At 41.2% G+C, this 14,344-nt stretch overlaps 1 protein-coding gene across 5 annotated transcripts in view; it reads right to left on the bottom strand.

Moving 5' to 3' along the window:
• The window catches only part of alphaCOP (coatomer subunit alpha), a 270,633-nt gene that overhangs the window by 43,518 nt on the left and 212,771 nt on the right, over positions 1 to 14,344 (bottom strand). For all 5 annotated transcript variants that reach the window (XM_071670568.1, XM_071670569.1, XM_071670571.1 and 2 more), the window contains exons 14-15: positions 12,882 to 13,115; positions 8,186 to 8,428 (exon numbers count right to left, since the gene is read on the bottom strand). In XM_071670568.1, coding sequence (XP_071526669.1) covers positions 8,186 to 8,428; positions 12,882 to 13,115 — 477 coding nt within the window. The remainder of the gene's footprint in view (positions 1 to 8,185; positions 8,429 to 12,881; positions 13,116 to 14,344) is intronic.

The following is a 14,344-nucleotide window of genomic DNA, read 5'->3' as shown; positions in this document are numbered from 1 at the left end:
TTCTCTGTTCCTTCTTTTTTTTGATAAATTCCACTGCAATACCATCCAAACCTGCTGCCTTGCCGGCTTTCATCTTCCGCAAAGCTTTTACTACCTCTTCTCTGTTTACCAAATCATTTTCCCTAACCCTCTCACTCTGCATACCACCTCGACCAAAACACCCTATATCTGCCACTCTATCATCAAACACATTCAACAAACCTTCAAAATACTCACTCCATCTCCTTCTCACATCACCACTACTTGTTATCACCTCCCCATTTGTGCCCTTCACTGAAGTTCCCATTTGCTCCCTTGTCTTACGCACTTTATTTACCTCCTTCCAGAACATCTTTTTATTCTTCCTAAAATTTAATGATACTCTCTCACCCCAACTCTCATTTGCCCTCTTTTTCACCTCTTGCATACGTATACTTATGTATATCTTGCTTTTTAAACCAGGTATTCCCAATCACCAGTCCTTTTTCAGCACATAAATCGACAAGCTCTTCACCATTTCCATTTACAACACTGAACACCCCTTGTATACCAATTATTCCCTCAACATGCTTACAGTAATTCCAAAAATTTTCTTTAGAGTCAAGAGGTGAATAACAACCATGAAGGAGAGAGGAAAGTTGAGGATTTTTTTATATAGAGATGGGCAGACATTAGATCTTGGAGGCATTACACTTAACCAAATTTCATCTACCCCACTGAAATATCCTATCTAAGACCGAGTTTATTGAGGACGTTGTCTCGAGGCAAGATGCAGACTAAGAGAGAGAAGGAGCAGCAGAAATGAAGAATGTGGAGGAAAGCAGAGTCGATTTGTCAGTGTATGAGTGCATTTGGTTATTTGTGGAAGAAAGGAAATCGTTGATTAAAAGAAAATAGAGAGAACGTGCAGGAGAGAGGACAGAACCTTGAGAAACATCACTGTTGATAGAGAAAGAGGGAGAGGCTGATCCATCAACAACCACAGAGATAGACTGGCCACAGAGGAAGCTAGAAATGATATACTAGGGAGGGAAGGCAAAAGAGGGGAGCTTAGAAATGACCCCGATGCCACATCCTGTCAAAAGTTTGAATATATCAAAGGCAACTATGCAGGATTACTCAAAATCATTCAGGGATGATGACCAAACAGGAGTAAAATAGAAAAACATATCATCAGCAGATCTTGCCTGATGGAAAACACACTGGTGATCAGAAAGAAGACTGCAAGATTCAAGTTGTCTGAGGATATGGGAGTTGAAGAGGGGATTCAAACACTTTGGAAATGGTAGACATCAAAGCAACAGGATGACAGTTAGAACAGCTACCTTTCTTAGGGATGGGATGCACCAACATATGCTTCCAAGAAAAAGAAAAAGTTCTGGTATTAAACAGAAATGGAACAGATGAGCAAGCACAGGTGCAAGTTCAGAGCCACATTCTTTTGGTACAAGAGGATGGATGCCATTAAGACCATATTACTTGCTTGTGTCCACAAAGAAAAGTACTTTTCGGACAGTTTGAAAGGAGATTACACGAAAGGGTCATAGGAGGTGCATAGGATTAGTAAAAGGAGCATCAGGGGATGAAGGAATTTTAGTCATCCAATTAAGAGTTATTGGAGAAACAGGAGCCAAAGTTGCTTTGTCAATGGGAAAGACAGCTATAATACCATCAGAAAGGAAAAGTGCAGGAAAGGTATAACAGTTGTTAGGGATACTCTTAGCTAAAGACCAGAGACACCTATCTGTGGATAACGAGAAGAGGTTATTGCATTTCCTCAGAAAAGAGGAATGCTTTGCCTCACATTTAAAGTGATTACAGTGATTACAGGCAATGATAAATGCTGAATGAGTGTTGGAAACAGGAGAGTTTTTCCAAGCCCAATATGCCTAATTCCTTGCCTGAATGACCTCAGAAAAGGAACAGTTGAACCATGGATTGGAAGAGGTAATTTTGGAAAAAAAAGGGATAAATGATTCCATTCATGCAACAATAACATCTGTTAGGCGTTTGGCTGAGACAGATGTATTTGTTGAGACAGAATTATTTGTTTAGGTACCGATATCTATGCTTACAAGAGACTGATGTAAGGAGAGGTGCTGTTAAAATAGATATATTTATGAGAGTGTGGTCAGATGAAGAAACTGGGGGCAATAATGTGTATTCACATGAAGAATTAGAGGAGAAAAGCAGATCCAGAATATTAAGACAGTGGTCATACTGGTCAGGAGTAGTTGAGGTGGGTGATAATTTGCTCTAGATCATTAAGAATGAGCTTTAATTCCCCAACATCCAAACTGAAGGAATTCATCCATTCCCTATGGTGAATGTCAAAATCCCTAGGTAGAGGCTCTCGGCCCGCAAGTGAGATGTCACAGTCTCGGCAGGAGTTTAGAGTTGAAGAAAGATATTAAATTTGTAGAATTAGGAGATCTGTAGGCATAACAACTGAAAGGTATAGTAGTTGGGTGGCAGACCTTGAGCTATATAACAAAAGATTTTTCATACATATTCACCATTTCCCCGTGTTAGTGAGGTAGCATTAAGAACAGAGGGCTGAGCCTTAGAGGGAATATCCCCACTTAGCCCCCTCTCTGTTCCTGCTTTTGTTAAATTAAAAAACAGGAGGGGAAGATTTCCAGCCCCCTGCTCCCTTCCCTTTTAGTCACCTTTTACGATACGCGGGGAATACGTGTGAAGTATTCTTTCTCCCCTATCCCCAGGGATACAGGAGAAAATAATAATGATAATAATAACAATTTTTTTTTTTTTTTTTTTTTTTTTTATACTTTGTCGCTGTCTCCCGCGTTTGCGAGGTAGCGCAAGGAAACAGACGAAAGAAATGGCCCAACCCCCCCCCCCCCCCCCATACACATGTACATACACACGTCCACACACGCAAATATACATACCTACACAGCTTTCCATGGTTTACCCCAGACGCTTCACATGCCTTGCTTCAATCCACTGACAGCACGTCAACCCCTGTATACCACATGACTCCAATTCACTCTATTTCTTGCCCTCCTTTCACCCTCCTGCATGTTCAGGCCCCGATCACACAAAATCTTTTTCACTCCATCTTTCCACCTCCAATTTGGTCTCCCTCTTCTCCTCGTTCCCTCCACCTCCGACACATATATCCTCTTGGTCAATCTCTCCTCACTCATTCTCTCCATGTGCCCAAACCATTTCAAAACACCCTCTTCTGCTCTCTCAACCACGCTCTTTTTATTTCCACACATCTCTCTTACCCTTACGTTACTTACTCGATCAAACCACCTCACACCACACATTGTCCTCAAACATCTCATTTCCAGCACATCCATCCTCCTGCCCACGCCTCGCAACCATACAACATTGTTGGAACCACTATTCCCTCAAACATACCCATTTTTGCTTTCCGAGATAATGTTCTCGACTTCCACACATTTTTCAAGGCTCCCAAAATTTTCGCCCCCTCCCCCACCCTATGATCCACTTCCGCTTCCATGGTTCCATCCGCTGACAGATCCACTCCCAGATATATAAAACACTTCACTTCCTCCAGTTTTTCTCCATTCAAACTCACCTCCCAATTGACTTGACCCTCACCCCTACTGTACCTAATAACCTTGCTCTTATTCACATTTACTCTCAACTTTCTTCTTCCACACGCTTTACCAAACTCAGTCACCAGCTTCTGCAGTTTCTCACATGAATCAGCCACCAGCGCTGTATCATCAGCGAACAACAACTGACTCACTTCCCAAGCTCTCTCATCCCCAACAGACTTCATACTTGCCCCTCTTTCCAGGACTCTTGCATTCACCTCCCTAACAACCCCATCCATAAACAAATTAAACAACCATGGAGACATCACACACCCCTGCCGCAAACCTACATTCACTGAGAACCAATCACTTTCCTCTCTTCCTACACGTACACATGCCTTACATCCTCGATAAAAACTTTTCACTGCTTCTAACAACTTGCCTCCCACACCATATATTCTTAATACCTTCCACAGAGCATCTCTATCAACTCTATCATATGCCTTCTCCAGATCCATAAATGCTACATACAAATCCATTTGCTTTTCTAAGTATTTCTCACATACATTCTTCAAAGCAAACACCTGATCCACACATCCTCTACCACTTCTGAAACCGCACTGCTCTTCCCCAATCTGATGCTCTGTACATGCCTTCACCCTCTCAATCAATACCCTCCCATATAATTTACCAGGAATACTCAACAAACTTATACCTCTGTAATTTGAGCACTCACTCTTATCCCCTTTGCCTTTGTACAATGGCACTATGCACGCATTCCGCCAATCCTCAGGCACCTCACCATGAGTCATACATACATTAAATAACCTTACCAACCAGTCAACAATACAGTCACCCCCTTTCTTAATAAATTCCACTGCAATACCATCCAAACCTGCTGCCTTGCCGGCTTTCATCTTCCGCAAAGCTTTTACTACCTCTTCTCTGTTTACCAAATCATTTTCCCTAACCCTCTCACTTTGCACACCACCTCGACCAAAACACCCTATATCTGCCACTCTGTCATCAGACACATTCAACAAACCTTCAAAATACTCATTCCATCTCCTTCTCACATCACCGCTACTTGTTATCACCTCCCCATTTACGCCCTTCACTGAAGTTCCCATTTGCTCCCTTGTCTTACGCACCCTATTTACCTCCTTCCAGAACATCTTTTTATTCTCCCTAAAATTTACTGATAGTCTCTCACCCCAACTCTCATTTGCCCTTTTTTTCACCTCTTGCACCTTTCTCTTGACCTCCTGTCTCTTTCTTTTATACTTCTCCCACTCAATTGCATTTTTTCCCTGCAAACATCGTCCAAATGCCTCTCTCTTCTCTTTCACTAATACTCTTACTTCTTCATCCCACCACTCACTACCCTTTCTAAACAGCCCACCTCCCACTCTTCTCATGCCACAAGCATCTTTTGCGCAATCCATCACTGATTCCCTAAATACATCCCATTCCTCCCCCACTCCCCTTACTTCCATTGTTCTCACCTTTTTCCATTCTGTACACAGTCTCTCCTGGTACTTCCCCACACAGGTCTCCTTCCCAAGCTCACTTACTCTCACCACCTTCTTCACCCCAACATTCACTCCTCTTTTCTGAAAACCCATACTAATCTTCACCTTAGCCTCCACAAGATAATGATCAGACATCCCTCCAGTTGCACCTCTCAGCACATTAACATCCAAAAGTCTCTCTTTCGCACGCCTGTCAATTAACACGTAATCCAATAACGCTCTCTGGCCATCTCTCCTACTTACATAAGTATACTTATGTATATCTCGCTTTTTAAACCAGGTATTCCCAATCATCAGTCCTTTTTCAGCACATAAATCTACAAGCTCTTCACCATTTCCATTTACAACACTGAACACCCCATGCATACCAATTATTCCCTCAACTGCCACATTACTCACCTTTGCATTCAAATCACCCATCACTATAACCCGGTCTCGTGCATCAAAACCGCTAACACACTCATTTAGCTGCTCCCAAAACACTTGCCTCTCATGATCTTTCTTCTCATGCCCAGGTGCATATGCACCAATAATCACCCACCTCTCTCCATCAACTTTCAATGAAATAATAACAATAATGTGAGGTAATAAAAAGAGTGTGGTTGAGAAAGCAGAAGAGAGTGTATTAAAATGGTTTGGTCACATGGAGAGAATGAGTGAGGAAAGATTGACAAAGAGGGTATATGTGTCAGAGGTGGAGGGAACGAGGAGAAATGGGAGACTAAATTGGAGGTGGAAGGATGAAGTAAAAAGATTTTGAGCCATCAGAGCCTGAACATGCAGGAGGGTGAAAGGCGTGCAAGGAATAGAGTGAATTGGAACGATGTGGTATACTGGGGTCGACGTGCTGTCAATGGATTGAACCAGGGCATGTGAAGCATCTGGGGTAAACCATGGAACGTTTTGTGGTGCCTGGATGTGGAAAGGGACCTGTGGTTTCGGTACATTACATATGACAGCTAGAGACTGAGTGTGAAAGAATGTGGACTTTGTTGTCTTATCCTAGCACTACCTCGCGCACGTGCAGGGGGAGAAGGTTGTCATTTCATGTGTGGTGGTGTGGCGACAGGAATGAATAAAGGCAGCAAGTATGAATTATGTACATGTATATATATGTATATGTCTATGTATGTATATATATGTATACATTGAAATGTATAGGTATGTATATGTGCGTGTGTGGACGTATATGTATATGTATGTGGGTGGGTTGAGCCATTCTTTTGTCTCTTTCCTTGTGCTACCTAGCTAATGCGGGAGACAGCGACAAAGTATAATAAATGAATAAAAATAAATATTTATTTATTTATTTATTTTGCTTTGTCGCTGTCTCCCGCGTTAGCGAAGTAGCGCAAGGAAACAGACGAAAGAATGGCCCAACCCACCCACATACACATGTATATACATACACGTCCACACACAGCACATATACATACCAAATTGGAGGTGGAAAGATGGAGTGAAAAAGATTTTGTGTGATCGGGGCCTGAACATGCAGGAAGGTGAAAGTCGTGCAAGGAATAGAGTGAATTGGAGCGATGTGGTATACCGGGGTTGACGTGCTGTCAGTGGATTGAATCAAGGCATGTGAAGCGTCTGGGGTAAACCATGGAAAGCTGTGTAGGTATGTATATTTGCGTGTGTGGACGTATGTATATAGATGTGTATGGGGGTGGGTTGGGCCATTTCTTTCGTCTGTTTCCTTGCGCTACCTTGCAAACGCGGGAGACAGCGACAAAGCAAAAAAAAAAAAAAAAATATATATATATATATATATATATATATATATATATATATATATATATATATATACACACACATAGACATATACATATATACCCATGTACATAATTCATACTGTCTGCCTTTATTTATTCCCATCGCCACCCTGCCACACATGGAATAACAACACCCTCCCCCCTCATGTGTGCAAGGCAGCGCTAGGAAAAGACAACAAAGGCCCCATTCGTTCATACTCAGTCTCTAGATGTCATGTAATAATGCCCGAAACCACAGCTCCCTTTCCACATCCAGGCCCCACACAACTTTCCATGGTTTACCCAAGACGCTTCACATACCCTGGTTCAATCCATTGACAGCACGTTGACCCTGGTATACCACATCGTTCCAATTCACTCTATTCCTTGCACGACTTTCACCTTCCTGCATGTTCAGGCCCCGATCACTCAAAATCTTTTTCACTCCATCTTTCCACCTCCAATTTGGTCTCCCACTTCTCATCATTCCCTCCACCTCTGACACATATATCCTCCTGGTCAATCTTTCCTCACTCTTTCTCTCCATGCGACCAAACCATTTCAAAACACCCTCTTCTGCTCCCTCAACCACACTCTTTTTATTACCACACATCTCTCTTACCCTATTATTACTTACTCGATCAAACCACCTCACCCCACATATTGTCCTCAAACATCTCATTTCCATCACATCCACCCTCCTGCGCACAACTCTATCCATAGCCCACGCCTCGCAACCATACAACATTGTTGGAACCACTATTCCTTCAAACATACCCATTTTTGCTTTCCGAAATAATGTTCTCGACTTCCACACATTCTTCAAGGCTCCCAGAATTTTCGCCCCCTCCCCCACCCTATGATTCACATCCGCTTCCATGGTTCCATCCGCTGCCAAATCCACTCCCAGATATCTAAAACACTTCACTTCCTCCAGATTTTCTCCATTCAAACTTCCCTCCCAATTTACTTGACCCTCAACCCTACTGTACCTAATAACCTTACTCTTATTCACATTTACTCTCAACTTTCTTCTTTCACACACTTTACCAAACTCAGTCACTAGCTTCTGCAGTTTCTCACATGAATCAGCCATCAGCGCTGTATCATCAGCTAACAGCAACTGACTCACTTCCCAAGCTCTCTCATCCACAACAGACTGCATACTTGCCCCTCTTTCCAAAAACTCTTGCATTCACCTCCCTAACAACCCCATCCATAAACAAATTAAACAACCATGGAGACATCACACACCCCTGCCGCAAACCTACATTCAAAATATCTAAATAAAATTCAATCCTTACATCACTCTAGGTTATAATATCTTCCAGCATATCTATTTTTGCTATAAAGTACAAGTAACTTTAAAGCTGGTTAAAACAACCTGAATGTGGCCATGAGTTGCTGCTGTAAGAAGTGCCAGAGACGTCTTGCCACAAGCCTTCAAAACCCTAATGCGTTCTGGCACATCTCCTAGATACAGTGCATTGGTATACCAGCCTTCATAGTCCTTCCGGATTTCATTGATTTTCATCATACGGCGCAGCTTGGCTAGATTTCCAGTGATGAGGTACAGGAAGGACAGTTTATCATAGTTCTTGGTCTGCTGGTAACAATACTCAACAACCTAAAAAAAAGAAAAAAAGAACATTCTTAAGTCACATTCCAAACAGAGACAACTATATAATAATCTTAACAATTAAAATATCGTATGTTATCTTCATAGTCTAGACCAGGTAGGAGGCCAAATCATAGTTTTATGAGTACTGAGATAAAAAAACAAAAAGTAAAAATGGGAGAATGTAAAATACATTTGTACTCTGAAGGTGATATTTGTCAACTTACTTCAAACTGGGCTGGTGTTCATTCTTTATCTACAATAAATGCTGGGGCACTCCATGAGCAAACAACAAAGAAAATGAAATTAAAAGTCACGAGTCATTCACCTAAATTCATATTCTTGTCCAGATATTACTGGAGTTTACCTGCTTGTGGTTACAACATGGGTGAAAAGTCACCTTTGGCAAGGCCATATAATGTCATGAAAAAAAAAAAAGGACTATAGAGGCTGAATCATGTTAAGTAAAAAGAGGAAGTATATCCTCAACAAGAAGCTTCTCATTTCTTTGATGCAGACCTTCCTTCACCAGGAACCACTCACCCTCTTCCTTTCCTACTTGTACACTAGTATTTTTCTGGGAAAAAGTCCTTATTCCATTAAATGATTTTCCATATACTCTATATATTTGTAGCACTTTTCACAACGCCTCTCTATGAACCCCATCATATGCTTTCTCCAAATCTGTAAATGCCCATGCAATTCATGCACTTTTTCCTTGTATATCTCTCACAAAGTCCTTGACAAAGACATCCATTTCACTTGTCACATTTTCCTGAAGCCACACTGCTCCACCCCAGTCAGCAGTTCTGAGCATATCACCACCTTCTCAATCACCCTTCTATATTTATCACAAACTTTACACAAGAGATTTATACATCTCAAACCAGTAGTTCCAACAATGGTGTGTGGATGCGAGAGACTTGTGCCTTAAAGGCAAAAATAAGGAAGAAAGTTAATGTGATGGTAATGACATATCTGGGGCCAATACTGTGAGCAGTGTGAGGCAAGTTGATTATGTAAGGATTTACAATGCAAGACATAGTTGTGGTAGCAAGTGCAGTCTGACTGACAAAGCTCACCAGGGTGTGTTGAAATGGTAAAGACATATGGAAGGGATTTGTGAGGAAAGATGGACCTAGAGGATCTGTGTGTATGAAGTGGATGGAGGAAAAGGGGAGTGTGGAGACCAAGAAGGAGATGCAGGGATAGAGTTTAGAAAGCTTTGGGGTATCAAGGCCTGAACATTCACGAAGGTGAGGGATGTGCATGGGATAGAATGAACTGAGTCAATGTTGTACATAGTGGGGATGCGCTGTGAATGGATTGATCCTTGGCACAAGAAGCAATTATGATACACCATGGAACAGTCTGCAAGGCTTGGGTAGGAAAAATTATGTCATTAAAACTGGACATGTCAGTGAAACTACTGGATAAACGGTGTCAGCAAAACAAAATGAAGCAACCTTCTTAAAAACTAGCTGTAAAGTTTTATCTTCAAAAGCAAGGTGACCACTGAAAAGGACCAAATAAAATCTGACTACAATTGCACATGGCTCAACTAATCTACAAGGTTAATAAGGCCAACAAACTATCTTTTTTTTTTAAAGGCTCCACTCCCAGACATAAGTCCACATCAAGGCTAGGCTTTATTGGAAATATATAGAAAGAGTTGTGAAACAGAAAAAGAAAAGACAAGGGAAAGTACTTACGAATTTTGGAGGAAGTGAAAGACCTGTCTTTTGAAATAAGGCAAATGTAATAACGAATTTTGGAGGAAGTGAAAGACCTGTCTTTTGAAATAAGCCTGGTCATAGTTATTGCAGAAGCTGGTGACTGAGTTTGGTAAAGTGTGTGAAAGAACAAAGTTAAGAGTAAATGTGAATAAGAGCAAGGTTTTTAGGTACAGTAGGGTTGAGGGTCAAGTCAATTGGGAGGTAAGTTTGAATGGAGAAAAACTGGAGGAAGTAAAGTGTTTTAGATATCTGGGAGTGGATCTGGCAGCGGACGGAACCATGGAAGTGGAAGTGAATCATAGGGTGGGGGAGGGGGCAAAAATCCTGGGAGCCTTGAAGAATGTGTGGAAGTCAAGAACATTATCTCGGAAAGCAAAAATGGGTATGTTTGAAGGAATAGTGGTTCCAACAAAGTTGTATGGTTGCGAGGCGTGGGCTATGGATAGAGTTGTGCGCAGGAAGGTGGATGTGCTGGAAATGAGATGTTTGAGGACAATGTGAGGTGTGAGGTGGTTTGATCGAGTAAGTAATGTAAGGGTAAGAGAGATGTGTGGAAATAAAAAGAGCATGGTTGAGAGAGCAGAAGAGGGTGTTTTGAAATGGTTTGGGTACGTGGAGAGAATGAGTGAGGAAAGATTGAACAAGAGGATATATGTGTCGGAGGTGGAGGGAACGAGAAGTGGGAGACCAAATTGGAGGTGGAAAGATGGAGTGAAAAAGATTTTGTGTGATCGGGGCCTGAACATGCAGGAGGGTGAAAGGAGGGCAAGGAATAGAGTGAATCGGATCGATGTGGTATACTGGGGTTGACGTGCTGTCAGTGGATTGAATCAGGGCATGTGAAGCGTCTGGGGTAAACCATGGAAAGTTCTGTGGGGCCTGGATGTGGAAAGGGAGCTGTGGTTTCGGGCATTATTGCATGACAGCTAGAGGATGAGTGTGAATGAATGGGGTCTTTGTTGTCTTTTCCTAGTGCTACCTCGCACACATGAGGGGAGAGGGGGATGGTATTCCATGTGTGGCGAGGTGGCGATGGGAATGAATAAAGGCAGACAGTGTGAATTGTGTGCATGGGTATATATGTACGTGTCTGTGTGTGTATATATATGTGTACATTGAGATTTATAGGTATGTATATTTGCGTGTGTGGACGTGTATGTATATACATTGTGTATGGGGGTGGGCTGGGCCATTTCTTTCATCTGTTTCCTTGCGCTACCTCGCAAACGCGGGAGACAGCGACAAAGCAAAATAAAAAATATAATAATAGTTATTGGAAAAGACATGAGAAGGTAGAGAGTTCCAAAGCTTCGACATGTACGAAAAGAATTAGGTATCAAAACAGCCCCCCCTTGAGTTGCCACTGGCCACATAACCATGTGACACAGCAGCTTGTCGAGTACTGCATGGTGTGGAAACACCTTTGGGAGAGGGAAAGTGAATGAAAATTGCAGCATACGGCAAGGGGGTCAAATTCGGAAGTTAGCCTGGGATAGTTACAAGTTGGATTGCTTTCAACTCATCACTGTCAAGTACACATATAGAGCTAGAACCAACCCAAATGTGACAGAAGTACTTCATACAAGGATGAATCAATCCCCTGTAAAACCGGAGCAACTGTTCAGAGGAGCAGAAGGTTCACCACCTAAACATGACAACCAGTTTCTTAGAGGCAGACTTAGCTATTCCTGTATGTGGGGTTTCCAAGAAATAGTGGATGTTCCAGTAATACCAAGTATGTTCATTGAGTCAAGAGGTGGAATTACAGACCTGTCAAAGGAGAGGCATGAGTTGTGATGAGTTTTCGATAGAGATGGGTAGAAATTGAGTTTTACAGGCATTAAACTTAACAAGACTTTGTCTACCCCAAGTCTGAGTTTATAGAGGAGGCTGTCAAGATGAGATGCAGATCAGGTGAGAGAAGAGGGAGCAGAATTAAAGGATGTGGATAAATGCAGTGTTGAGTCATCAGCATGTGAGTGCACTGGATCATTTGCAGAGAGGAAATCGTTGAAAAAAGGAAAAAAGTATAGGGGACAAGACAGAACCTTGAGGGACACTGCTATTGTTGGAGAAAAGGGGGGAGGCTGATCCATCAACAAACACAGAAATAAATTGGCTTGAGAGAAAGCTAGACATGAAGGAGCAAAGCGAGGGAGGGAAGCCAAATGAGAGGAGCTTAGAGATGAGACACTGATGCCATACCCAGTCAAAAGCCTTATGTATGTCAAGGGAAACTACACATGAATTCCCAAAATCTTTCAGGGATGATGACCAAATACTGGTAAGATAAGAAAGAATATCACCAGTGGATCTCGCCTTACAGGAACCATACTCGTGATCAGAGAGAAGGCGGTGACTTTCAAGGTGTTTAAGGATATGGGAGTTGAGGAGGGATTCATGGCTCAATGAATTTATTGTGTTAATATCAACAAACTAGATTAAACACATCACTTTAAATGTATAAAGTGAAACTAACTTTTATTTAACCAAGGGTGAGAGCAAACTAAAACTAGCATGATCTCATAGAGAACTGAGATAATGAAGAAGTACTATGAAAGGACAAAAGAATGCAATGATTATCCCTGACATATATTGAGTGAAGGAGTGGAGAATCAAAACCTTGGACTAAAGAAGGAACCCCTAACATCATTAATAGCTCATCAAAATGACCATTCTCAAGGCAGAAGGTTTGAAGAACTCAAGGAGAAGCATGGGAAGCTTACAGGGTGGTTACCATGCAGGAGAGCATGTTCTGCTAGTTTCTCCCAGCATCCCTTGTCATCCAGTGCCTTTGCAGCATCTAGAGCAACATCAATATTTCCACATTCCAAGGCCAACAGGAATCGTGTCCGCTCATCCTTTACAAAATGGAGGGCCACTTCAGGGTAACCTTTCTTCTGTAAGTATGCAATGATGGACTGTCCCACCAGTTTGGCTCCACGTACCATTTGTAATACCTAAAAAAGGTAGCATGATTAGAATATAACCAGTAGCAAATAACAAAGAATATATATCAATGATTTTAAATGTTAATAGATGAAAAAAGGTTGTGGAATCCATTCTTTTCATAACAATTATGCTTCATACTCAATAAACTAATTTGTAATTCTAATGAGGCAATCATTACTTCCTATACTTACAGGGTGAGTCATAACCTCATTATCATAATTCACACTCAAATATTCTGTTATTAGAACAAAGTATGGCAACTTCGATAACAGTGCTCTCATTACTGAATTTTCAATTATCCTAAACCTTATATTTTCTGAGCTTAAAACATACTAGCATGCATACTTCCAACTCAACGTAAAATAACCTTTCCACAACATAATGAATGTAATGGGTTTAACATCTCAGTGTGACTAATACAGAAGTGAAGAAATTAGTTTCTGCTTGTAATCATAACAAATATTGAATTGAAAAAAAAAAAAAAAAAAAGGATACTGTAAGTTCACATGGGATTCATACTGGATTCCCTTGCTCTGCTGAGGATATTCCACATAAAGGCCAAGCAGAGTAAGCCAATTCTACATATAAAAAACAGGTTACATTCAAGTTCCAATATTTACATTACTATCTTTCAAATACAGATACCAAACTTATATATAATACAAAAATAAGCAACTTTCTAACAACTGATGCTTGTAACATAATAGGTCACAAGATGAAAATATCATCTGACCAAAGCAACTGTCAGCAAATCTGCACTGCTGACAATGAACAAATGAGTGATGAATACTGGTTGTCAGAAGGTACAAACTCATTACCACAACAACAGCATTATAAGACTGGATGGACTGCTGATACTGGGTCTCTATGAGTGAAAAATAGCCAGCCCTGTACATATCAGGATGGTTGAGGACGGTGTAGTTCTAGTGGAGACACTTTATTGTTGGTGTACAATGGTGCTTTAAACCCTGTGAACAAGTACTCTCTCCTATACTCAAAAAGTTCTATCTACAAGGGAAAAAAGAGAGAAAGCTCCCACCCAAAAAAAGAAAAAAAAAGAAAAATAGAGCTTAGTGATCATCTTCAAGAATATTCTGAAAAGTGTGGAATCTCTTATGCATGGTCATGAAGCTACATGAACCATTCTCTATATAAAGTGATTCACTTTAATAAATTTAACAAGGTCTATAGAGCAAGACCTCATCATGAAGCTAAATAGATTCTGTGTTGGACTTAC

Source organism: Panulirus ornatus, chromosome 15 (assembly GCF_036320965.1).
Source record: "Panulirus ornatus isolate Po-2019 chromosome 15, ASM3632096v1, whole genome shotgun sequence".
In the NCBI taxonomy this organism is placed as follows: Eukaryota; Metazoa; Arthropoda; class Malacostraca; order Decapoda; family Palinuridae; genus Panulirus; species Panulirus ornatus.
This window is presented reverse-complemented; position numbering and strand designations above follow the sequence as displayed.